This window comes from Amblyraja radiata, chromosome 18, assembly GCF_010909765.2.
Source record: "Amblyraja radiata isolate CabotCenter1 chromosome 18, sAmbRad1.1.pri, whole genome shotgun sequence".
Classification (NCBI taxonomy): Eukaryota; Metazoa; Chordata; class Chondrichthyes; order Rajiformes; family Rajidae; genus Amblyraja; species Amblyraja radiata.
Window position 1 is genome coordinate 46872030 of NC_045973.1, and position 27344 is coordinate 46899373.

General features: G+C 42.3%; 1 protein-coding gene across 4 annotated transcripts in view; it reads left to right on the plus strand.

The window, feature by feature from the left end:
- The first annotated feature begins 1763 nt into the window (after positions 1 to 1763).
- LOC116983488 (ATR interacting protein) overlaps positions 1764 to 27344 on the plus strand; it is a 38861-nt gene continuing 13280 nt past the window's right edge. For 2 of the 4 annotated variants that reach the window (XM_033037281.1, XM_033037282.1), the window contains exons 1-8: positions 1764 to 1897; positions 13039 to 13497; positions 16224 to 16306; positions 17899 to 18069; positions 19442 to 19560; positions 21716 to 21858; positions 23686 to 23793; positions 26280 to 26384. In XM_033037281.1, coding sequence (XP_032893172.1) covers positions 13056 to 13497; positions 16224 to 16306; positions 17899 to 18069; positions 19442 to 19560; positions 21716 to 21858; positions 23686 to 23793; positions 26280 to 26384 — 1171 coding nt within the window. In that variant the 5' untranslated portion in view covers positions 1764 to 1897; positions 13039 to 13055. Of the gene's footprint in view, positions 1898 to 13038; positions 13498 to 16223; positions 16307 to 17898; positions 18070 to 19441; positions 19561 to 21715; positions 21859 to 23685; positions 23794 to 26279; positions 26385 to 27344 lie in introns of those variants that run through there. The other 2 variants (XM_033037283.1, XM_033037284.1) reach the window with 2 other exon arrangements.

The window sequence follows — 27344 nt, forward strand, 5'->3', positions numbered from 1 at the left end:
CTACCCAGTGCTTGGTACCTACTTCCAACAGCCACTGGTTGTCCTCCAGGATGCACCGAGCCGCAGCCTGATCCATGTCGGTCACCAGAGCGAATTCGGCAGAGAGACTCTCACGGCAGCGGCGCAACACTTCCGACGCCTCAGACGGCCCGAGACTCTTGCACTGAGGCTGCTCCATGGCCGGAGCTGCAGCAAGCAATTCGCCAGCCCGGCAAACACTCGCCAACCCCGGCTCCCCGTCTGCATCTGCCCCCGCCGCTGCTTCTGCTTCCATCCCTCCCTCCGTCCCGTCTCTCGAACACCCACGACCAGGTTGCTCAGAGCATAGCAGCGTCTCGTCCAAAGCCGGATATATTGGAACATGTCCAGCAAAAAAAGTGCCCAGTCCCCCGGTTCAGCGGCCCACGTACCTCTCTCCTGCCGCTCGCCCGCCTCGCTCATGTCAGCCATTTTTCCGCAAATCCTTAAATTCCGACTGTCGCTGGGAGCAGGACATGCTACGCTGGGTGACACTCATTCACTGCCAGGTCCTCCAGGATGCACCGAGCCGCAGCCTGATCCATGCTGGTCACCTGGGCGAATTCGGCAGACACTTTAACGGCAGCTGCGCAACGCTTCCGATGCCTCCGACAGCCTGGGACTATTGCACTGAGGCTGCTCCAAAGATACTAGAGGAGCTCCTCCAGTATCTTTGGGCAGCTCCATGGCCGGAGCTGCAGCGAGCAACTCGCCAGCCCGACAAACACTGGCCAGCCCAGCAAACACTCGCCAGCCCCGGCTCCCCGTCCGCATCTCCCCCCGACGCTGCTTCCATCCCTCCCTTAGCCCTGGCTCTCCAACACTCGCGGCCCATGCAGATGATATGAGTTTTGAACTCTCGTTGATCACAATTCCTCACGACAGAGCGTGAGAAATTTGTGATCAGTGTGAGAGTGTGAGAATTTGGCCAAATGCGTGAGAATTTGGCAGCCCTGCATTCTACAATACATAGATTAGCATGGGGCCCCTATGCTCGTTGGACCCCAGGTAACTGTCCAGCGTGCCCATGCGTTAAGACGCCCCTGCCCTGCAGGACCTATACACCAGGAGATGCAGATCCAGAGCCACCAAGATCATGAAGGACCCCTACCACCCCAGCAACAGACTGTTCCAGCTGCTACGGTCAGGCAAGCGCCTCCGCTGTCACGCTGCAAAAACAGAGAGGATGAGACGGAGATTCTTCCCACAAGCCATCAGGACTGTCAACTCTAATCTCACCAGGGTTTAATTACTGTTGTGTCTTTTTTTTAATTGTAAATACTGGTTCTGTTCTTCTTCTTGCGTGTGGCGTGCACAGCCTAAAGTTGTAGGACAACTTGTTCCATTTGATCTTGTTTGATTGTGCACGCCGGGTTGATTGCATTCGTCGAAACAGGGCGGACCATGGGAGGGTTGCAGTCAAAGATCTTATAGCGAATAAGATCTTTGGTTGCAGTCTCCCACCCCACTGGTTCTGTTCTGTATCCCACAGGCATTGCCACTTTCATTTCACTGTAAATCTTGTATGTTCATGTGACAAAGGTGACTGACTATATATATATATATATTTGTAAAAATAAACAGTTGCAATAACAGAATATAATTCTGTCAATAGAATAAAATACTTTATTTTAAACTTGTTTAAACGTTTAAAATAATAGATCGCACAGAGCATTATTCTCAGTGATTCAAAACGCGTTGCGGGACTGTCCCGTTTGGACCTTGCAGGACACGGTGGGCCAATCGGAGCGCGTGATGGAGGGACGTGAGCGGGAGGGTGCCGGGAGGAAGTGAAGCGGCGATTGGCTGCAGCGAGGTCGCGTTGCTAGCTGTGGACAACATGGTTGGCGGCAACTGGTTTGTGGCGTTTTAAGAGCCGGTGAGTATTGGGTCTGGGACTTTGCAGCCTAATAGTTGCTCGCATTGATGCGGTGCATGGACAAGCCACATCGTCCCAGACATTGCATTATTCAATAAAGAGATGCGAACTCTAGTGTGTAGGAAGGAACTGCAGATATTTAAGAAAGAACTGCAGATGCTGGTGAATTGGAAGATAGACACAACATGCTGGAGAAACTCCACGGGACAGGCAGCATCTATGGAGAGAAGGAATTGGCGACGTTTCGGGTCGAGACCCTTCTTCAGACTGAAGATCCTATAGGATCTTTGCTTCAGACTGAAGAAGGATCTCGACCTGAAACTTCGCCAATTCCTTCTCTCCAAGGAACTGCAAGTGCCTTGACTTCTCTCCAAGGAACTGCAAGTGCCTTGACTTCTCTCCAAGGAACTGCAACCCACGATGGACACAAAATGCTGGAGTGACTCAGCGGGCCAGGCAGCATCACTGGAGAGAGGAATGGATGAAACATCACCCTTCTCTTCAGGGATGCTGCCTGTCTCGCTGAGTTACTCCAGCATTTTGTGTCTATTTTCGATGCGAACTCTAAGGTAGGCACGCACTTTCATACCTGTACATTAACCAGAACACGCTGGAAACGCTCAGTCGGCATGGCAGCAACTTTGGAGAAGACATTAAGCTTCCTGATCGTGATCTTGTGGAATAATGAAGTATTTTAATCAAGTATCAGGGAGATAGACCCAAAAATGCTTGAGTAACTCAACGGGACAAGCAGCATCTCGACCAGGGAGGATGTGGGAAAGAAGAAAAAGCAAAAGTCTACAATATTTTCTTCTTATATAGTGGCATCGAGCTGAAATAGAGACTTATTTTTCTGGCAGGTCTCTGCCTGAGCAATTGGTCGTTTTTCAACAACATGTGCACTCCTGTTTTTTAGCATTGATGATTTGTGTTCCTGATTCTTTAAACCTGACCATGCGATGGGCTGAGGACACTGAGATAGAGTGGAAAACTTTGTTATGCATGCTATCTACTAAAACGATACCATAGGTGGGAGACAGTGAGAAAGGGAGGGAAGCATGGAATGCCAATGTCCCCAGGTGTTGTACCTCTTGTGAACAGGTTCACCCACTTAGAAGCTGTCGGGACAGAAGACGTTTTTACAACTGAGCGGCGGACTGGCTTGCGATGCGAATAGGGCTGTTGAGCCAAAACCAAAAATGCCTAAGGCAGGCAACGCCATTGTAGTGGGAGACTCCATTGTGAGAGGTACGGACAGGGGTTTCTGCGGCAACAGACGGGATGCGAGGATGGTGTGCTGCCTTCCTGGTGCCAGGATCCAGGATGTCACGGACAGAGTGCAGAAAATCCTCAAGGGCGAAGGTAAACATCCGGAAGTGGTAGTGCATGTCGGCACAAACGATGTCGGAAAGAAGGGGATGAATATTCTGCAGCGTGACTTTAGAGAGCTCGGAAAAATGCTGAAAAGCAGGACCTCCAGGGTTGCTATCTCCGGTTTGCTTCCAGTTCCTCGTGCTGGCGAGAGCAGGAACGGAGATACGGGACCTGAACGTGTGGCTGAGGAACTGGTGCACGGGGCAGGGATTTAGATTCTTAGATCACTGGGATCTGTTTTGGGGTAAGGGGGAACTGTACAAAAGGGACGGATTGCATCTCAACAGGTGTGGGACCAGCATTCTGGCAGGCAGGTTTGCCACTGCTACACGGGTGGTTTTAAACTGAATAAGGGGGGTGGGGTGTCGAATGGGATAGTGGAGGATGGAGTTGAAGGGAAAGGGTTTCTTAAATGTGTAGGCGTAGAGACAGAGTGGTGTAAAATGAGGGTAGAAGCAATAGGTAGCAAGGTGAAAAGTAAAAGTGGCAGGCAGGCAAATCCAGGGCAAAAATCAAAAAGGGCCACTTTTCAGCATAATAGTAAAAGGGGTAAGAGTGTTGTAAAAACAAGCCTGAAGGCTTTGTGTCTCAATGCAAGGAGCATTCGTAATAAGGTGGATGAGTTGAATGTGCAGATAGCTATTAACGACTATGATATGGTTGGGATCACGGAGACATGGCTCCAGGGTGACCAAGGCTGGGAGCTCAACATCCAGGGATATTCAATATTCAGGAGGGATAGACAGAAAGGGAAAGGAGGTGGGGTAGCGTTGCTGGTTAGAGAGCAGATTAACGCAATAGAAAGGAAGGACATTAGCTTTGAGGATGTGGAATCGATATGGGTAGAGCTGCGAAACACTAAGGGGCAGAAAACGCTAGTGGGAGTTGTGTACAGGCCACCTAACAGTAGTAGTGGAGTTGGGGATGGCATCAAACAGGAAATTAGAAATGCGTGCAACAAAGGTAAAACAGTTATAATGGGTGACTTCAATCTACATATAGCTTGGGTGAATCAAATTGGCAAGGGTGCTGAGGAAGAGGATTTCTTGGAATGTATGCGGGATAGTTTTCTAAACCAACATGTAGAGGAACCAACGAGAGAGCAGGCTATTCTAGACTGGGTATTGAGTAATGAGGAAGGGTTAGTTAGCAGTCTTGTTGTGCGTGGCCCCTTGGGCAAGAGTGACCACAATATGGTTGAGTTCTTCATTAGGATGGAGAGTGACATCGTTAATTCAGAAACAAGGGTCCTGAACTTAAAGAAAGGTAACTTTGAGGGTATGAGACGTGAATTGGCCAAGATAGACTGGCGATTGATTCTTAATGGGTTGACGGTGGATATGCAATGGAAGGCATTTAAAGACTGCATGGATGAACTACAACAATTGTTCATCCCAGTTTGGCAAAAAAATAAATCGGGGAAGGTAGTGCATCCGTGGATAACAAGGGAAATCAGGGATAGTATCAAAACAAAAGATGAAGCGTACAAATTAGCCAGAAAAAGCAGCCTACCAGAGGACTGGGAGAAATTCAGAGACCAGCAGAGGAGGACAAAGGGCTTAATTAGGAAAGGGAAAATAGATTATGAAAGAAAACTGGCAGGGAACATAAAAACTGACTGCAAAAGCATTTATAGATATGTGAAGAGAAAAAGATTAGTTAAAACAAATGTAGGTCCCTTACAGTCAGAAACAGGTGAATTGATCATGGGGAACAAGGACATGGCAGACCAATTGAATAACTACTTTGGTTCTGTCTTCACTAAGGAAGACATAAATAATCTGCCGGAAATAGCAGGGGACCGGGGGCCAAATGAGATGGAGGAACTGAGTGAAATCCAGGTTAGCCGGGAAGTGGTGTTAGGTAAATTGAATGGATTAAAGGCCGACAAATCCCCAGGGCCAGATAGGCTGCATCCCAGAGTACTTAAGGAAGTAGCCCCAGAAATAGTGGATGCATTAGTGATAATTTTTCAAAACTCTTTAGATTCTGGAGTAGTTCCTGAGGATTGGAGGGTAACTAATGTAACACCACTTTTTAAAAAGGGAGGGAGAGAGAAAAGGGGTAATTACAGACCAGTTAGTCTAATGTCGGTAGTGGGGAAACTGCTAGAATCAGTTATTAAAGATGGGGATAGCAGCACATTTGGAAAGTGGTGAAATCATTGGACAAAGCCAGCATGGATTTATGAAGGGTAAATCATGTCTGACAAATCTTATAGAATTTTTCGAGGATGTAACTAGTAGTGTGGATAAGGGAGAACCAGTGGATGTGGTATATCTGGACTTTCAGAAGGCTTTCGACAAGGTCCCACATAAGAGATTAGTATACAAACTTAAAGCACACGGTATTGGGGGTTCAGTATTGATGTGGATAGAGAACTGGCTGGCAGACAGGAAGCAAAGAGTAGGAGTAAACGGGTCCTTTTCAGAATGGCAGGCAGTGACTAGTGGGGTACCGCAAGGCTCAGTTCTGGGACGCCAGCTATTTACGATATATATTAATGATTTGGACGAGGGAATTGAATGCAACATCTCCAAGTTTGCGGATGACACGAAGCTGGGGGGCAGTGTTAGCTGTGAGGAGGATGCTAGGAGGCTGCAAGGTGACTTGGATAGGCTGGGTGAGTGGGCAAATGCATGGCAGATGCAGTATAATGTGGATAAATGTGAGGTTATCCACTGGTGGCAAAAACAGGAAAGTAGACTATTATCTGAATGGTGGCCGATTAGGAAAGGGGGAGATGCAACGAGACCTGGGTGTCATGGTACACCAGTCATTAAAAGTAGGCATGCAGGTGCAGCAGGCAGTGAAGAAGGCGAATGGTATGTTAGCATTCATAGCAAAAGGATTTGAGTATAGGAGCAGGGAAGTTCTACTGCAGTTGTACAGGGTCTTGGTGAAACCACACCTGGAGTATTGCGAACAGTTTTGGTCTCCTAATCTGAGGAAAGACATTCTTGCCATAGAGGGAGTACAGAGAAGGTTCACTAGACTGATTCCTGGGATGTCAGGACTTTCATATGAAGAAAGACTGGATAGACTCGGTTTGTACTCGCTAGAGTTTAGAAGATTGAGGGGGGTTCTTAATGAAACTTACAAAATTCTTAAGGGGTTGGACAGGCTAGATGCAGGAAGATTGTTCCCGATGTTGGGGAAGTCCAGAACAAGGGGTCACAGTTTAAGGATAAGGGGGAAATCTTTTAGGACCGAGATGGGGAAAACTTTTTTCACGCAGAGAGTGGTGAATCTCTGGAATTCTCTGCTGCAGAAGGTAGTTGAGGCCAGTTCATTGGCTATATTTAAGAGGGAGTTAGATGTGGCCCTTGTGGCTAAAGGGATCAGGGGGTATGGAGAGAAGGCAGGTACAGGATACTGAGTTGGATGATCAGCCATGATCATATTGAATGGCGGTGCAGGCTCGAATGGCCTACTCCTGCACCTATTTTCTATGTTTCTATATATGAGTACATGAGGTAGTGCAATAGAGAAAATAAAGTGCAGTATATAGTGTTACACCTAGGGAGAAAGTGTAGATTAAAACGTATAAGGACCTACGTATGAAACATAGAAGAACATATAGATAGGCATAAGAATATGAATTAAGTACAGGCAGTTAAGATTTGGTCTTGGCATCATGTTCGGCACAAACATCGTGGCCTGAAGGTCTTGTTCCTGTGCTGTATTGTTCTATGTAATAAGGTATATTGGGAAGTGATCATGTAGAATATAAATTCTCTATTTGCAGGGTCTATTTTCCATTAGAATCCTTGCCTCGTGTGAATTTTTATTTGTTATTGAGCTATGCTGGCAGAAATAAGTCCATCTGAAGTGACATATGTCCACTTTCTGCCTGAAGGGCAAAGGTCAATTGCAGCACCTCACATCCTGCCTTGTAGAAATCACTGCATTTAATGCAGGACAGAAATCAAGAAAACAACTGCAGGTGCAGGAATTTGAAACAAAAGAAGAAATGCTGGAACTCAGAAAGTGAAGTAATATAGGTGGAAAGAGAAACGAGTTAATGTTTCAGCTTGAAGACTCTTGAGCACCAAGGAAGCAAGTTAGTCTGAGAAACAGTAGGTGGGAGGAGGTGGGTGTGTTCTTCTTCTGTCGTATGTTTTTTAGACCTGCAGCTCTGTTGAGGCGAGCCAGGCCAACGTGTCATCGTCCAGGTCAATCAGACCTCGTTCACCATTCGGTGGCTGGTGTTTGGGGCAACTGGTGAAACAAGAGCTGAAACAAAGGAGTGATATGGTGGATAGCCATATCCACCATATCCACCAAATAATGGACTGTTAAGCTATATATAATGCTGCAAATATTGTAAAATATGTTCTGGCATACTGAGACACACTGAGCATGCCAGAATATACAAATGAAAGCAAAAAGGGGGGAAAAGAAAGGCATGTTCCACCAGAAGCAAGGATAGGACGAAGAAGGATGCAAATTGTCTGCAATGGGATGTAGTAGAACATAGTTGCAGATAGAATATATATGGGGCTGTGTGAGGTTATCTGTTTTACTTGGGAGACTTTTGTTTGAATGGAGAGAGATTGTAGAATATGTAGGGATTGTAGAATTGTGCGAAGGTTCTCTTTGTATAAGTAATATTGGAAGTCAGCATGCGGATATAGCAGGTAGTGCTGCTGCACAGCTCTGGGGCCTGGGTTCAATCCTGATCTCTTGTGTTGTCTGTCTGGTGTGTACACCACCCTGTGGATATTCCTAGGTGCTCTGGTTTCCTCCCACATTTCAAAGGCATGCTGATTGGTAGAATTAATTGGTTTCTGTAAACTATCCCTTGTGTAGCAGGAGAACTGGGGTAGGGTTGATGGGCATCAGAAAGAGAACAGGTTGGAGAAAAATAAGTGGGGAAATAGGATTGATGTATTTGCTTTGAGAATCAACATATAACTCAATGGGCCAAACAGCTTTCAATGTTGTAAGAAAATATTAAAATGTGAAGGATAGCAAATAATTAGTAAGGCAAATTGAATGTTTTATTAACATGCGAAGGGAATTGAAGACTAGGAATGCTTGGAAGTCTTGCAGTAACTGTACACGCTCTTGGCAAGTCACTGGACCTTTGGTACAGTATTGAACATTTTTTAAGGTGGGATATTCTGGAATTAGAGGTAATTCAGAGAAGGTTCAGCAGGTTAATTCCCGGGATGGCGGGACTGTCATATGCTCAGAGAATGGAGCGGCTGGGGTTGTATACTCTGGAATTTAGAAGGATGAGAGGGATTCTTATTGAAACATATAAGATATTTAAGGGTTTGGACACGCTAGAGGCAGGAAACATGTTCCCGATGTTGGGGGAGTCCCGAATCAGGGGCCACAGTTTAAGAATAAGGGGCAAGCGATTTAGAACAGAGATGTGGAAACACATTTTGTGAGTCTGTGGAATTCTCTGCCTCAGAGGGCAGTGGAGGCCGGTTCTCTGGAAACTTTCAAGAGAGAGCTAGATAGGGCTCTTGAAGATAGCAGAGCCAGGGGATATGGGGAGAAGGCAGGAACTGATTGTGGTTGATCAGCCATGATCACATTGAATGGCAGTGCTGGCTTGAAGGGCCGTATGGCCTACTCCTGCACCTATTGTCTATTGGAACAAAATGTTTGTCATAAGAAAGAATTGAGCAAATTAGGTTTCTAGTCACTGGATTTTAGAAGGATAATTGTTGATCTGCTTGGGACATAGTGTCATAGAGCATAGAAATAGGCACTTTGGCCCATCATATGCATGCCATCTGTTGTGCACTAACTCCATGTGTGTTCCGTGGCCTTTTATACCTGTCATTTAAGTTCTTATGGTGATAATAGACAATAGGTGCAGGAGTAGGCCATTCGGCCCTTTGAGCCAGCACCGCCATTCAATGTGATCATGGGTGTAAGTAAGTAAGTTTATTGACCAAGTATTCACATACAAGGAATTTGCCTTGGTGCTCCGCCCACAAGTAACAACATGACATACAGTGACACTTACGAATGACTCAGAAAACTCTAAACATTAATAATAATAAAACATTAATGATAAAACACCATTGATCAAGCCTGTGAACCAGCAGAATTCCAGATCAAAGGGAGGCTCCAGATTTTTGGCTGTTGAGTAGAGCAACTACTCGTGGATGATCATCCCCAATCAGTACCCCGTTCCTGCCTTCTCATATCCCCTGACTCCACTATCTTTAAGAGCCCTATCTAGCTCTCTCTTGAAAGTATCCAGAAAACTGGCCTCCATCACCCTCTGAGGCAGAGAATTCCACACTCACAACTCTGTGTGTGAAAAAGTATCTCCATTCTAAATGGCTTACCCCTTATTCTTAATCTTTCTTAAATGTTGTATGAGTATCTGGCTCCACCACGTTGTCCGATAGTGTGTTCCAGACTCCAACCGCCATCTGATCCATTCTAACCCCTCACTTTAACAGCTCTACTTTTAGAATTATTATTTTTTTACTATCTATCCGCAATCAATTTACAATCAATCCGCAAGGCTCAGTGCTGCGAGCCCAGTTATTTACAATATATATTAATTATTTTTTAGATGAAGGAATTAAATGTAACCTCTCCAAGTTTGAAGAAGACACAAAGCTGGGTGGCAGTGTGAGCTGTGAGGAGGATGCTATGAGGCTGCAAGGTGATGGATAGATTGGGTGGGTGGGAAGATGCACCCAATCTATCCAGGAGAGAATACGTGTTCGGCACGGACTAGAAGGGTCGAGATGGCCTGTTTCCGTGCTGTAATTGTTATATGGTATATGGTATATGCAGTATAATGTGGATAAATGTGAGGTTATCCACTTTGGAGGCAAGAACAAAAAGGCAGATTATTATCTGAATGGTGCCAGATTTGGAGAAGGGGAGGTACAACGAGACCTAGGTGTCCTTGTACATGAGCCACTGAAAGTACGCATGCAGGTGCAGCAAGCAGTGAAGAAAGCTAATGGCATGCTTGCTTTCATAGCAAGATTATTTGAATATTGGAGCAAGGAGGTCCTACTGCAGTTGTGCAGGACCCTGGTGAGACCGCACCTGGAGTATTGTGTGCAGTTTTGGTCTCCTAATTTGAGGAAGGACATTCTTGCTACTGAGGGAGTGCAGCGTAGGTTAACCAGGTTAATTTCCGGGATGCCGGGACTAACATATGATGAAAGAATAGATCAACTGGGCTTGTATTCACTGGAATTTAGAAGGATGATCTTATAGAAACATATAACATTCTTAAGGGATTGGACAGGCTAGATGCAGGAAAATTGTTCCCGATGTTGAGGGAGCAGAACCAGGGGTCACAGTTTAAGAAGAAGGGGTAGGCCATTTAGGACTGGGATGAGGAAAAACGTTTTCACCCAGAGAGTTGTGAATCTGTGGAGTTCTCTGCCACAGAAGGCAGTGGAGGCCAATTCACTGGATGTATTCAAGAAAGAGTTAGATATAGCTCTTGAGGCTAACAGAATCAAGGAATATGGGGAAAAAAAACAGGAACAGGATACTGATTCTGGATGATCAGCCATGATCATATTGAATGGCACCTACTTTCTATGTTTCTATGTTTCAATGTGTCTATCTCCCTCACAATTGTATGTTTCAATCATCAATACAATACAATACGGTTTATTTGTCACATTGCACAAAAAGTGCAAGTGAAATGGATATGTCAGCAGCGGTACAATGATAAAGAGCACACAAAAAAACACAATAAAAATTTAACATAAACATCCACCACAGCATTCATCACTGTGGTGGAAGGCACACAATTTGGCCAGTCCTCCTCCATTTTCCCCCGTGGTCGGGACCTCAACCCTCCGCAGCCGCCGCTGCGGGCGTCCAGATGGTAAGGACAAGGTACGAGTCCAGGTAAGTCCAGAGTCGGCTCTTCCCCACCGGAGACCGCGGCTTTAAGTTGGTGTAGGCCGCAGGCCGGCGGCCGAAGATTTAAAGTTCCCTCCACGTCGCAGCCAGAAGCACCGCAGACTGCAGGGCCGGCGGTCGAAGCTCCCCTCCAGGGGTGATGGTAAGTCGCCACCGCGCCCGCGGTAGAAGTTGGCCGCGGGCCGGCAGTGATGGCTTCTTCTTACCCCGGGTCCCCCACGAGGGATCCCAGCTGGAGCTGTGCAGACCGCGCGCGGCTTCAGGCTGCCGGCTGCAGCGGGCCAACGAAACAGAGCGCACCCCTCCAGCGAGCCCCAGCGGGGGCTCGCCCGCTCCGCGTCGACAGTCCACGCTGCACCCGGAGCCCCGAGCCCCGAGCCCCGGGCGCGTCTCCGGGAAAGGCCGCGCCGATCCTCGCTGTTAGGCCACGGGGGAGGCGACCTGGAAAAAGTCGCCTCTCCTTGGAGGAGGCGACCGAAACGGTTTCCCCCTCACCCCCCCACACCACCCCCCACACAAAACACACAAAGAAACATTAAAAACATACTTTAAAACATACTAAAAAAATGTAAAAAGTTGAAAATCACTAACGCGCTGCTGACAGGGCTGCCACCATTGCAGCGCCCCCACCGACCAGTCTCTGCTGCAGGAAAAATAAACCTAGCTTATCCAGTCTCTCCCGACAACCCTAATGCTTCAATCTAGGCAATATCCTGTTCAAATCTCTGCATCTTCTCCATTCTTATAATGTGTATTGTTTAGTCCCGTGATACAGCGTGGAAACAGGCCCTTCGGCCCACTGAGTCTGCACCGACCAGTGATCGCCCATACACTAGTTCTATCCTACACATTAGAAGTCAATTTTTACAGAAGCCAATTAACCTACAAGCCTGCACATCTTTGGAATATGGTTGGAAACTGGGGCACTTGGAGAAAAACCACACAGTCGCAGCGAGAATGTACAATCTCCGTATAGACACCACCCGTAGTCAGGATTGAACCTGGGTCTCTAGTGTTGTGAGGCAGCCACTGTGCCGCCTAGACTGGCACACAATACTCAAGGTGTGGCCAAATCAAAGACTGAAGAAGAGTCTTAACCCGAAACATCACCCATTCCTTCTCTCCAGAGATGCTGTCTGTCCCACTGAGTTACTCCAGCTTTTTATGTGCCTACCAAAGTTTTATAAACCTGTTGCATGATGTCCCATCTTTCTATGCTGCAGCCAATGAAGGCATTCAGTATTTTCACCACACTATTGACCTGCGCTGCCTGCCACTTTCATGGATTTTTCGACATATCTGTATGCCCCATCATCACTCCCAGCCCATATCATACGCTGCGTATATCCTGTCCCGTTTCACAGCCCAAATCCACCAGAACAGTTTTGGTTTCTCTTGCAAACTAATTTATATACCTCATACATTCACATCCAAGTTGCTAATGTTGTTAATGCCAAACATTAAGGGTTCCGGCAATATTTCTTGTGATAGACACTGGTAACAGGAAAGCAACCAATCATGATCTGTTTCCTAATACCAAGCCAATTTCCGAATTATTTTGCGTACCTGCCTTGGATCCTGTGGGCTTTAACATTTTGTACCAGACTGCCATGCGGGGACTTATCAAAACCCTTGCTGTTGTCCGTGTAGATGATATCTGCCACACTGCTGTCATCAATATGCTTAGCCAAATTTGTTGGGCAATTTTCTGTCCATCCCTAATCACTCCTTGCCTTTCTAAGTGGCGATCAATTTTGTTCCTTAGAATTCCATGTTTTCTCTTAGTATTTTGTTGAGTGAGATGAAGAGATCTTCTATTGACTTAAAGAAAGAGGTATTTTCCTTTGGAGTGGATTATGCATGCTTTATTTGTTGGTCGTTCTGTCTTGCAGAGTTTAATGTGGGAATAATGTCATCAAACTCTCTCTTTATGAACTCGGGAAAGAAACGAAACACTTCTATTATTTATAGCGTGGAAAATTTGCCTTCACAAGTTCCAGTTTCAACCTTTTCGGGATTGTCAAACCGAGGCAAAAAGAATATAAGTCATGGAAGTGAAGGATTTCCACCAAACAAACGTCACAAGGGAGAACAAGCAAAAGATGCAAAAGCAAATGAAGATCTCTTTGGGGATAATGAAGATTTCACTGCTGATGACTTGGAGGAACTGGATATTCTAGCTTCACAAGTTTTAATTCAAGAAACGAAGCCTGGGTCCAATGCTCCCACAGCATCAGTGACTGATAAGAATAACAAAGACATGCCAGTAGTAAAAGACTATGCAAATGCAAAAGATGCCTCTTTTTCCACAAGAGCATTAAACAGCGAAAATATAGCAAAGGGACTTCATGGTAATGTTTTTTTTTTAATTGTGGTATTTATGATAGTAAACGTAAAGCATTATATTAATTTCTTTAAAAAAAAATATTTTCCTTGGACCAGTCTTCTGCTTCCCAGCATTTTTCTGTTGGCTCTGAGCAACCCCTCTATCCCATTCTCACTCTTTCTCTGTAACTTATTCTTTTTCTCCAACTACCGATTTACACCAAGAGTAATTGGCAGGGCTAATTCACCTGATAGTTCAGAGTGTATTTTGAATGTGGAAAGAAATAGGAGGAAATCCACACAGCAAGCAGCACCAGAGGTCAGGAACTGCAGCCACAGGCAGTAGTTTTACAGGCTGTGCCACTGTCTTCTTGTTGACGAAGGGAGTTGGAGCAAAAACTGAGGCAGGCACAAGAAGAAGCAATGACAGTGATAGGCTCTACTACTGTGCCCATATTATTTTGGCACTACTTCCATGAAAACAGAATTTTTGTCATGGTATGCCATTATGTATTGTAGCACAATAATATTGTAACCACCCAAAGTAGTGGAATTGATTTTGTAACCAAACTTTTTGTGACCAAAATTCTTACACATTTCCAAGTGAGTAGTTTCTACTTTCTACATGATCTTGAAATTAATTCTTTAGAACTTAGGAGGTAATGAAAGACGTGAAAATGGGTGAAGCTTAAGGCAAAAGATTTGAAAGAGCAATATTGCGTAGTTTGCGTGTAGTAAAGGTTTAATTTGCATTTAAGATTATTCAACTGAACTAGCGACTCGAAGTGTAGGCAGATTGAGCTGATGGTGACTGAATCAGAAGGCTTAAAGTTTATTGAATAATTCTCATTCATGTAAAAAAAAAAAATTGTATTGGCAATCCAAGAATATATACGTTGCTTTATAAATGGCAGTGTTGAAGAATTAGAGATGGATGTCATCCACAGATCTGTTGAGAGTGAATCAAATAATTAGATTTAATTTTTATAATATAAAACTTTATTCCAGGGTTTTATTATTTTTGAATCTATGGTCCATCATTTATCTGTTTATAATTGGGACTACTCTTTTGTGATGAATTGACAAGCCATAGTACTTGTCACAATTTGTACCAATATCTGTGGATTGTAATGAATAATTCGACCATTATTATTTGCATGCATGTGAAACACCCACTGACACAGTTCATTTCTCCAATACAATACATTACAGCCTTCAGTTATTATAAGACCGGTATTATTCCAAGTGTGAGTGAAATTATAAATTGTATTAGAGGGTTAAAGAAACAAGTGTAGTGAGCTGAACAAGATGTGATCAACAGATGCTGTATTTTTGTATATTTGGAGGAGAAAGAAAAAAAAGTATTAGAGGGGATGTACTTTACAGTTACAAACAAAGTACGGGTGTGCGAGAAGTCAAGTGAGATAATCTAAATTGATAAATAGCAAATGGAAATTAGGAGTGAAAAGAGGACATTTATAACCATATAACCATATAACAATTACAGCACGGAAACAGGCCATCTCGACCCTTCTAGTCCGTGCCGAACACGTATTCTCCCCTAGTCCCATATACCTGCGCTCAGACCATAACCCTCCATTCCTTTCCCGTCCATATAACTATCCAATTTATTTTTAAATGATAAAAACGAACCTGCCTCCACCACCTTCACTGGAAGCTCATTCCACACAGCCACCACTCTCTGAGTAAAGAAGTTCCCCCTCATGTTACCCCTAAACTACTGTCCCTTAATTCTCAAGTCATGTCCCCTTGTTTGAATCTTCCCTACTCTCAGTGGGAAAAGCTTATCCACGTCAACTCTGTCTATCCCTCTCATCATTTTAAAGACCTCTATCAAGTCCCCTCTTAACCTTCTGCGCTCCAAAGAATAAAGCCCTAACTTGTTCAACCTTTCTCTGTAACTTAGTTGCTGAAACCCAGGCAACATTCTAGTAAATCTCCTCTGTACTCTCTCTATTTTGTTGACATCCTTCCTATAATTAGGCGACCAAAATTGTACCCCATACTCCAGAATTGGCCTCACCAATGCCTTGTACAATTTTAACATTACATCCCAACTTCTATACTCAATGCTCTGATTTATAAAGGCCAGCACACCAAAAGCTTTCTTTACCACCCTATCTACATGAGATTCCACTTTCAGGGAACTGTGCACAGTTATTCCCAGATCCCTCTGTTCACCTGCATTCTTCAATTCCCTACCATTTACCATGTACTCATTTATGTTGTTGATAAATTAAAAATAGTAAGCCCAGGAGAGGAATAAAAGGAACAAGTGTAGGAAGGAACTGCAGATGCTGGTTTACACTGAAAACAGATACAAAATGCTGGAGTAATTCAGCGGGACTGGCAGCCTCTCTGGATAGAACGAATGGGTGACGTTTCGGATCAAGACTGAAGAAGGGTCTCGACCCGAAACATCACCCATTCCTTCTATTCTGGGATCCTGCTGAGCTCATAAAAGGAACCAATTTAGGACCAAGGTTGTGAGGAAAAAAAGTGGAAAAATAAAATCGAGAGAGTGGTTGAAAATAGTTAAACAACAATCTGAATTCGTTATGGGTAGAAAGGTATGAAGAAAGAGTTTTGTTTTACATTTTATGAAAGTTAGAACAAGAAAAAGGCACAAACGATATTGTATATGTGCACCTGGTGCATGTACAAGTCTGCACATCATCTCTGCACATTGCAATTTAATCATCAAGTGACTTTGTTCCTTTTTGTTCCACAGAGAATGGTCTCATTCAGTGTAAAAATGTTGATTCATTTGGCTTTGACGTTCTTCAAGAACAACACAGCAAGCTGAGGGAGCAGGTGGTGTACATTGTGCTTTTCTATTATTATGTTTTTTAGCGAATCAAGCTGGCAAATACGATGAAGATAAATACCATATTTGGTATCCAGTCTTTGCATGTCATTTGCTGGTTGACTACCTGTCTTAATGGATCTGTCATCATGATCTTGGAGAACGTATTTAAATTATTCCTGCTTGTGCTCATATTGTACTCGTGGCTGGCAATTTGTTCTATCTCAAATTGTCATTACATTGATTTTGGCAAAGCTAAAATGCTTTAATGTTAAAAGTATGTTGGTGTTTTTGTAGGGTTTGTATGCATTTATTGAGTCATTTCTAATCTCAAGGCTGTGTCGAAACAATTGACGTGGTCTGCAGTAAGGCAAACCAGATGTTCTTTGGTTTCAACATTCATGAAAACTTTCAGTGCATTTTCTGAGATTTGTTATCTCTGAGTTAGAAGTCTACTTAACAGCCAAAGGCTTTGATTTTTATAGCACTTTCATCGTATTCCGCCACATTGTTTTATCCCGTGAGCTGATTATAATTATATAATGTTTTGGATCTTTATGATCCATTTATTGACAAGGCTTTACTTATTCTTCCCCATTCTCCCCTATGGAACTTTTCTGTTTTGGTTGAGCGCAAAATATCAGAAATGTACAATTATTATTAGAACAAAAAAAGCTGCTGTCGGTTAGTCTTGCATGTCTAAAAAGGAGCGGTGTTTTTCATGAATAATTAGAACACCAAAAAGAAAGTCCTGTACCTCAATTTTCAGAGATATTGCAAGGAACAGCAAAATAAGCTTTGATGCTAGATTATGTTTGTAAGTCTTATTTTTGTATTCAGTGCAGCTAATAACTTTTTTAAATTGTCATTATGGGTTTATTCATTCGACTTGAATCTTATTTTTCTTGAACTTTAATCTAATCGCTACTTTAACTGTTCATGGCTGGGTGAACCTCAAAATTAATTTTGGTAATGCACGTTTTTTTATTCCATCAATTGAACTGAAATAATGTTCGTATACATTATTTTGTTAAATTCTGCTCATCATTTTCCAAAGAGACATATCCTGCCCTAGTTCATACAATTGTCACGTTTATGCGATGTACAGGAACTTTCATGGTAAATCTTTTTGGGCTGGTCGATACTGTGGAGTTCTGTGTCATCCCTTGTGATAATATGGAATTGAATGAATGAATGAATGAATAAGTTTATTGGCCAAGTATGTACACATACAAGGAATTTGCCTTGGTGCTACGGTCGCAAGTAACAACACGACATACAGTAACAATTAAGAATGACACATAAAACATTAAACATTAATAATAAATTATACATTAATATAGTTGTGTATTACCATAATATCATTTTTTTAAATTTCTACTTTTAAGAGATTAATATACTACAATTTTGCAATTTAAAACAAATCTTGTATGTACCCAAGTAGCAGTCTTCATTCAGTCTTTGAATATTTGCATTTCAGCCAAATTTTAGTTTTTTGCATCCTAACCGTTGCATGTTTAATGAATATTGGTATATAAAATGTTTGATTTAATTATTTTTTATGTTCTCTGTGTATTAAAAAACTATCTTATTAATGTAGTTTAATGAAGTACAAGAAGAACTACAGATAAAAAAAGGTGAGATCAAAATTCTGCGAGATTGTTTACGGCGTGTGGAATCGGAGCACGATCAACAGAAGAGACTGCATTTACTCAGTGAGCAGGAGAAAAGTGAAACACAAAACCAAAGAGAAAAGGACTTCTCCAAAAAGGTATGAGGCGTACAAAACTGGATCAAAGACCAATTTATATTTAAACTTGCAGGAAGGAACTGAGGGGTGCTGGTTTAAACTGAAGATAGACACAAAATGCTGAAGTAGCTCAGCTGGGACAGGCAGCATTTCTGGAGAGAAGGAATGGGTGGCGTTTTGCATCTCGACCCAAAACAACATCCATTCCTTCTCTCCAGAGATGGTGCCTGTCCCGCTGAGTTATTCCAGCAGTTTGTCTATCTTCTATTTCAACTTGTTTAACTTCTGCTTCTGAACAAAAGCTGGAATATTTCTCAAGATTATTGCTGAGAAAAAGCTGTACATAAATATGCACCACCATACTTTTCTTTGTTGTGCTATTCTATAATTTCTGAGAAGGGACGTAACAGAATGTTTTTAATTTCCTTTTATCTGTGAATAAAATTTCATTAGCTGTGTTGACAGCTTGCCTAAATTTTGAACTTGTATTAAGTTACATTGAGCCTTATTAAGTTACATAGAGCCTAAGAAATGGGCCATTCCACCCAATCGCTGATTTATGCTTTATGCATTATGCTTTGCACCAACATCTTCTCACCTCTCTGTATCTGACCCTGTTCGCATACAAAACATAAGGAAAATGTAATGACACCTGCTGTGCAATTACTCAAATGCATTGTATTGATACAATTTAACAACTGCTCACTGTTTTAAGAGCATTTTCATCTTTCAAAAAGGAAATACACTTTTTAAAATATGAAAGACACTGTTTTTTAAGTTTTCCCTTGATTCTTGAATGCGCTATGTCATGTGTTGCAGGCAGTCCTCTAGCTGATGAGATTATTCTTCAAGGTGTTGAATATCAATAGGTGGCTATCACATTGGTGCCATGATTTTTTGGTTTTGGTTTCCTGGTCCTCCAAAAAATTTCCAAATGGAATTTAAACTGGAGGTGGTGGGGGAGGACTGAAGCAAGAAAGGGTTCTTGGGGAAAAAAGAGCTACCTTAAATTTAGTTGCATGTGGTTGGGTAACTATGGTAGGGTGAAAACTATTCCATGCTTTAATTGTGCGTTTCTCCCCTTAATGTGAATAAACACTGCTACAGATTGCCTTTTGTTCAACTAAAGAACATTGCCCCTAGACACTTTATTTTTATTTTCTTCCATTCTTGTTACAATCAGTAATTCCCATCCCAAGGAGTGCTGAAGCTCATGGTAACAGTGTGATATTACCTAAATCAGCAGCTATGGCTTTTTTGCTGCTTTATCTCTTTAGTGAAAGGATCAAATAGACAGATTCACCATGTACTTTCTCAACTTAAATTTACTATGAGCTATCTTTACTGAGTATATTATATTTGTTGTAACTTTGACTACTTTTGTAAATTGAAGGTGCAGTCATTGCAATCTGAACTGCAATTTAAAGATGCAGAGATGAATGAGCTGCGTACAAAACTCAAAAGCTGTGAAAGAACCGCCAAGTCTCCAATCATGTGTGTTGCTAAAGTCAGGTATGTGACATGTGTTTAAAATGTGGCAGTCAGATACATTGGATAAAATAAATTCTTCTGATTTAGCTTTTTTTTTGTTTTTGATCTTTCCTCCTTTTAATATTTTATAAAAGGTTAGCTAATAAATAATATCTACACAATATCCACATCCTAATCTGTGCAAAAGACTAGAGAAGTTTGAGACCTATTTGGATGGTATGTAAGGATAGATAAAACACCTCAGGAATGTAAATTCTGCAATACTTATTATCGACATGGAATTTGAAAACCTTAGTCCTTGAGAATAATCAGTTTGTTTCCCATGAGGAAAGCGTTAATTCATACAGCTGAACTTTCATTAAATCTTTGTATACTTCTGTGATGTTGCTTCTGTGAATCGTTCATTATTTTATTCAAATTGGGGAAACGATTTTTGTTGACTACTATAAATTAAAACTTAAATTGTGTGTATCAGAGTGTGTTTTGCTTTTTTGCCACTTTTATTTTAGCCAATCTTATTCCTTAACTGGACTAAGAGGGACACGTTGGATCCCAGTCACACGGGAGGCCTGGTCCCCCAGCGCAACCCATTCCCCAATGCAATATTCCACCATCACCCATAGCCCCTAACTGCGCAGGCGCTGTTCATTCCCCCTCATCCCCGAGCGCTCCCTCCCCCTCCTCTTCATGTGTGGGAGGGGAGGAGGGAAGTGGGGTGTGTGGCGGGGTGTGAGGTGGGAGGGGAGGAGGGGTGTGTGGACGGGGAGGTGTAGGAGGGGGGGAGAGGGGTGTGTGGCGGGGGGTGTGTGGGGTGGGGGGGAGGTGTGTATGTGGGCAGGAGGGGTGGGTGTGTGTGGGAGGGGGGGTTGTGGGGACGGGGGGTTGTGGGGATGGGGGGGTTGTGGGGGCGGGGGAGGTTGTGGGGGCAAGGGGGGGTTGTGGCGGTGGGAGGAGTGAGCTCGGAGAAAAGACGGGGGAAGAGCCATGGGGGAGAGGGGGACATCACGGGGGAGGGGGGGAGGAGCCAGCGAGGGGGACCAGAGGGGTAGTGGCTGGAATTGACGGTGCGATGGGGACTCACAGTGGGCGCTGGTTGCTGGTCGTTCTCCGCCGGGATCTGAGTCTCCGCTTTCTGTTTGGCGACATCTCCGACTCCAGGCTGGGCTGGGTCTCCCACGCTGGGCTGGGTCGGGTGTCCCGACGCTGGGCTGCTGCTTGGGGCTGGGCTGCTGCTTGGGGCGGGGCTGCTGCTTGGGGAAGGGTGTGGCTGGGCTGCTTTGGGTCTCTCCGATAGTCCGGTTGGAAACCTCCACCGGCCACCCTGAGCTCCAGGGGAAGAGACTAATCCGCTCGGCGTCGACTGGCAGGAGAAGAGATCGATCTGCTCATGCGCAGTTTTTAAGATTTTTAAGCCTCGCTAACTTTTACGACATTCAACCGATCAGATCGAAACTTGGTGCAATCGCAGCGCAGGACAACGGTGAGTGAACTGGCAAAAAATCGTAGCGCTATCGCAAACCCTTTTTGCGCAAATAGAAAGACCGCCAAACCGAAAGATAACACGATCAGAGTTTTAGTTATGCATAGATGATGTATTTTGGATCTCACTAATGTTCAAATTTCCAAATGAGAAGAATCGGGACATCAAATGTACATCTAATTGCTTTTTCTCTAGTTTATGAAATGATTCGACCTGACTGTTCTTTCACACAAAATGTGTAATTTGATCACCATTAATAGGAAATGCTGAGATATCTGTGTTGCATGTATTTGACCATTTACTTTCAGGACTGTAACACTTTATTGTTGCTTCTTAAGCTTTTATCATTCATTCCCACTGTCTATAAGGTCTGAAATAATAAAGGTCACTTTCTTTGATCTTGTCAGCCTTGTTGCTATCTAGATATTTATCTCTTCATGGAAAAAGGATTAACTTGTATAGCTTGAGATTTTTTTGTTATCCTGACATTTACTTTTGTTTAAGCCTTTTTCAAGCATCAAATATCTAATTAATAAATTAATCTTAAAAATGAAGGCGATGCCATAAATTCTCTATGTATAAGATGTTTAAAGATGTTAAGTTCAAATTGTTGGCAGCGTTTTTATGCATTTATGCATTCTGTAATAAATACTAATCTCTTAAATATAGCTATATTGAAACAAAATATATCTTTAGCCCCAGGGAACATTTGTCTGGATCCAATGCTTCTCAAACTGGAAAAAATTATTTTCCTGATAAAAAGTCGTTTGCTGCAGAGATGTCCCCTGTGCATTCAGTTTTATCTGCTTCAACAACTAACCAACTTGCACTTGATAAAGGTGATTTTTTTTAAGCTTGTATTAAAAAAATTATTATTAGCATTAAACTATGATTTTGCTTGTTTAAATATTGTACGAATGTTTTAAGTTACAATATTTTTTTTATAGGGTATTATGAATTTTATTTTTCTTTACATTTTTTACCCGTTGAATTTTGTATCATCCATACTCGTGTCCAAATGATATCTAGCTAGTACAATTGACATGCTTAGTTTGAATGTTTAAAACATGCATTATTTGCACACAATACAGAAACTGCATTTCTTTCTTTGAGTAATGTCTTTAGGTTTATAAACTAAATAAAGAGATTATTATATTGTGTAGGAAAGAACTGCAGATGCTGGTTTAAATCGACCGTAGATCACAATATGCTGGAGTAACTCAGTGGGGCAGGCAGCATCTGTGGAGAGAAGGAATGGGTGACGTTTCAGGTTGAGACCCTTCTTCAGTCTGAGATTATATTGCCATTTAGAACAGCACAATCTATTGTCTATAGTTTTATACTTACAGAAAAAAAGTGTCATTATGTTTCTGTTGCAGGTAGGGTCTGCTTGAAAGATTTCATAAAATGCTGATCTTGCACATGTCAGCAGGAAAACAGATGAATTAAATATTTATTTTGAAACAAACAATATAAATTCAGCGATAACTTTTACATAGTTTGATCAGTCAGCATGTGAATATCAAATAACCAATGAAAATAATCCTCAAAAGTAGTGGAAACAAGAGAACCATTGTTGGAGGATAAAGAAACAAAAAGAATCTTCAGAACAATCCTGCTTTGCAAAAACTGAAACAGAAGAATACTGTTTCTGCCTGCTTCAGATCTTGCTTTTAAAATTGCTCCATAAATGCGAGCTGAAGCTGTGATTTCCTACTTGTTTGTGTATTGGCCGTATTTCCATCATTGTTGATCATGCTGAGACAGACACGATAGTTTATGTGCCATTGTTTCTCTGTACATTGGGCATCTGCTGAAGCATATGACTTGAACATGAGGAACATAGTTAAAGGCCTGGAGGTATAGATAATCAGTGTATCATGCCCTTGCTAAACTATGTTTAGAATTTTGCAGCCAACATTGACTGTGAGTGCCTTCTCTATCCACTATCTTTTCAAACAATTGTTATCTTATTTTCTCCCACTATTCATAGATATATGTTATGACATCAGTGACCGCATTATTGAATCCTTTCATTGAAGTACAATGTCACGAATAGATAATACATTCATTTGACAGAGCAGGGAAATTTTTATTTTTCTGTGAAAAATTCTTCAATGAAATCCCAGTCAAGTTTGTTCAACAAATTAAAAAAAAACATTGGGTATTTCGGAAAATGAAACTCTGCTGAAAGAATGGGAGTAACTAACAGCTTTTAAAAAGGATGTCAGCCAGAGGAAATGTATCAAGTGAATGAATGTTACCAGACTCTTTGTTGGATCCCCTGCTGTTTGCAGTTAACATAAAATGCCAGGATACAACAACACAATTAAAGTTGCAGATGCTGATCAGAAGAGTAGATGTTGTGCGGTTGAGGCCATAAAAGGTTTTAAGCCCGAAGGCACAGACTTATTTGGAAACAGGCATTTGGAAGCAAATATTGGTGTTTGCGAATTGGCAGTGGAGGCCAGAGATTTGTATACTGATTAGGACATAGCCGATTGTGGTTTGAAAACTTAAGTTTAAGCAGCGCAAAGAATGGGAGGTTGGGCAATAGAGCTTTTGATTTGGAGGTGGAAATAAAGGATTACAGTGACTGAACCACAAATAAATTGGTGATATTGTGGAATTATTACTTATTTTTAACTTAACTCTTACACTAACAGAGACAAGAGATTTGAAAGAATTCCACATTGCCAAGAAGGAAATGTCCCAAAAAAGTTCTTGTCTTAATTCCATCCAGGGAAAAATATTTCGCAACAGGCATTCTGAAGGTAAATGATTATTGTAGTTTAATGTGCTTGAAAAAATTACACATGATATAATTAATTGGCAAAATGCACACCCATGCTTATGGAATGTTCTTGCGATAATGTTTATGCTGTTAAACTGGGCATGGTCTTACAGTTCATGTGATATGAGCAGAATTAGGTCATTTGGCACATCAAGTTTACTCTGCCATTTAATCATGGCTGATCTATCTTTCCCTCTTAACCCCATTCACCTGCCTTCTTCCCATAACCCCGGACACCCGTAATAATCAAGTTTTACTTCATTTTAAAATTAGTCATATAGGCTGCACAGTGGCGCAGAGGTGCTGCCTTACAGCGCCAGAGACCCAGGTTCGATCCTGACTCCAGGTTTGCATGTTCTCCCCGTGACGTGCGTGGGTTTTCTCTGGGAAGACGTATAGGTTTGATGATTAATTGGCTTAGTAAAATTGTAAATTGTCCCTAGTGTGCGTAGGATAGCATTGGTGTGCGGGGAGTGTTGGTCGGCACGGCCTCGATGGACCAAAGGGCCTGTTGCCGCGCAATGTCTCTAGACTAAACTAGGCATGTCCCTTAATGTTTCGTCTTTCTTTATTGTTTTGCCTATGTTTAATCATTCTTGAATTTTATTGCACAGCACCAAGTGGAGTCTGCAAAAAAATATGTTTTATGTAGTCCATTTCAACCAATGCCTATTTTAACCGAGTAAACCGTTTATTAATGGAACACAAATGCACCTGATCCATTTTTTTAAAATTGGCAAACATTTTTTTAAGGTTCCTTGTGTAAGTGTTTGGCAATTAAAAGGTGCTTAGTGCATCAAAAAGGCAGATAATGGAAGTAAAGCTTTTTCAGTCTCCACATATAGGGTGGAATTCTTTGATGCTCGTCAGTCATGACCATATGAGCTCTAGGTTTCTGAAACTGTGGAGGTATTGTCATCCCTTGGGGAACTGGAGTTATTTCACTAGTCAAAGAAGACATTCTAAAAACACATTTTAAGGTTTAAATTAATTATTTAGTTTAGTTTGGAGATACAGCGCGGAAACAGGCCCTTCGGCCCACCGAGTCAGCATCGACCAGCGATCTCTGCACACTAACACTATCCTACACGAGGGACATTTTACATTTATACCAAGCCAATTAACCTACAAACCTGTATGTCTTTGGAGTGTGGGAGGAAACCAAAGTTCTCGGAGAAAACCCACGGGGAGAACGTACAAGTCACGTCAAGAGAGTTTATTGTCATGTGTGTCCCAGGTAGGACAATGAAATTCTCGCTTGCTGCAGCACAACAGAGTATTGTAAGCATAAATACAGAACAGTTTAGTGTGTCTATATAGCATAGACCATATATATACACATAAATAAACAGATAAAGTGCAATAGGCTGTTATAGTTCAGAGTTTGTTTGATGGCGGGTTTAATAGCCTGATGGCTGTGGGGAAGAAGTTGTTCCTGAACCTGGATGCACCAGATTTCAGGCTCCTGTACCTTCTACCTGATGGCAGCGGAGAGATGAGTGCGTGGCCAGGATGGTGTGGGACTTTGATGATGTTGGCAGCCTTTTTGAGGCAGCGACTGCGATAGATCCCCTCGATGGTGGGGAGGACAGAGCCGATGATGGATTGGGCAGTGGTCACAACTTTCTGCATTATTTTCCGCTCCTGGACGCCATATAGACAGCATCTGTATAAACTCCATATAGACAACATCTGTAGCCAGGACCGAACCCGGGTCACTGGTGCTGTAAGGCAGCAACTCTACCGCTATGCCACTGTGCTGCCATGTGACAATTATGTGGCAACAATTATCCTTCATAGGTTTTAAGGCTTATTCTGGTATGACACAGTCAATATATACAGTGTAGATATGGTGTGTTGTCAGGAGAACCTCTGAAGATCTTGCATTTCTGTGGGTTTTGTTTTCTGGAGATTTAAAAACGATCCACGTTCACACCTCAGTCAACAAGATCATAAAATGGCCTTGGATTTTACAGGAATGGTTAAATAATTTGTTAAAGTTAATAATTTGTTTAACAGACATAGGTCTGTTAATGGGGAATAGTCAATGACACTTGTAACTTCCTTCAACTGCACTTTTCTACTCTATGAATGTCTCAAGAACAGCCAGGTGTGAAGTGTCACTACATGAGCCCACTGGAGTCTTCATTTTGGCTCTTATTCCTCACCATGTATGCTCCTAAACATCTCTCACTATCAATGTCTGAATTTCATCTGGGGCTTTTCATTGCATGGATTTTAACTCTAAATTGATAAATGTATGGTTCGTTGTCATAATCAAAATTGCAATTGAATGAAATGTGCTGTTTGTTGTAATCTAATTTTTGCAAAGTGTAGTGTAAAAATGTACGTTAGATTTGGCTTTTTGTTTAGTTTATTATGTTTTAACATTACAGAGCTCACTCGCATATATTTAGATACATATTTTATGGTTTAAAATTGTTGTATGTGTTCTTTGGCCCTTAGGTTCTGCTGGCCCACATTCCATTTGCACTGGTGCAGGAAAGCAAGCAGCCTGGTCCAAAGCTGATCTTTTAAAGGCATCCAGAAGATGCAGAGGACGGGTTGAAGGTGATTCACTGATTTTGACGACTTGGAATCGGTGTTTGCCAGATTAGCATATTTCCACCATTTGTGGCTAAAATAAATGTAATTATTGACATTCTCCTTTTACGGTCATGACTTGGTAGTTTTAATTGCAGATGTAAGCCAGGGTTAGAAAGTGCCAACATTAATTTGTACTGATCGGGTCCATTAGACGACACTATTGTTGTCTGGAGGTGCCTGAGTTGGAAATAGCATGGTACATAGATATTTCCTGGATTGAGTTCCAATCTTTGGAAAGTATGGGAACAATTACAGTGCCCTCCATAATGTTTGAGACAAAGACCCATCATTTATTTATTTGCCTCTGTACTCCACAATTTGAGATTTGTAATTGGAAAAATCACATGTGGTTAAAGTGCACATTGTCAAATTTTATTAAAGTGTATCTTTATACATTTTGTTTTCACCACGTAGAAATTACAGCTGTGTTTATACAAAGTCCCCCATTTCAGGGCACCATAATGTTTGGGACACATGGCTTCACAGGTGTTTGTAATTGCTCAGGTGTCTTTAATTGCCTCCTTCATGCAGGTATAAGAGAGCTCTCAGCACTTCGTCTTTCCTCCAGTCTTTCCATCACCTTTGGAAACTTTTATTGCTGTTTATCAACATGAGGACCAAAGTTGTGCCAATGAAAGTCAAAGAAGCCATTATGAGACTGAGAAACAAGAATAAAGTCAAATTTATTCGTCACATGCACCCAAAGGTGCAGTGAAATGAATTTTCCAGCAGCAATACACTTAAAATAAGAACACACAATACACAATAGAATTTAACACAAACATCCACCACATCCTTCACTGTGGGGGAAGGCATAAAGTTCAGTCAGTCTTCCTCCTTTGTTCACCCGTGGTCGGGGCCATAAACCCTCCGTTGTCTCCGCTACGGACGGCCGGATGTAAAGGTCCTCTCGTCAGGATGATC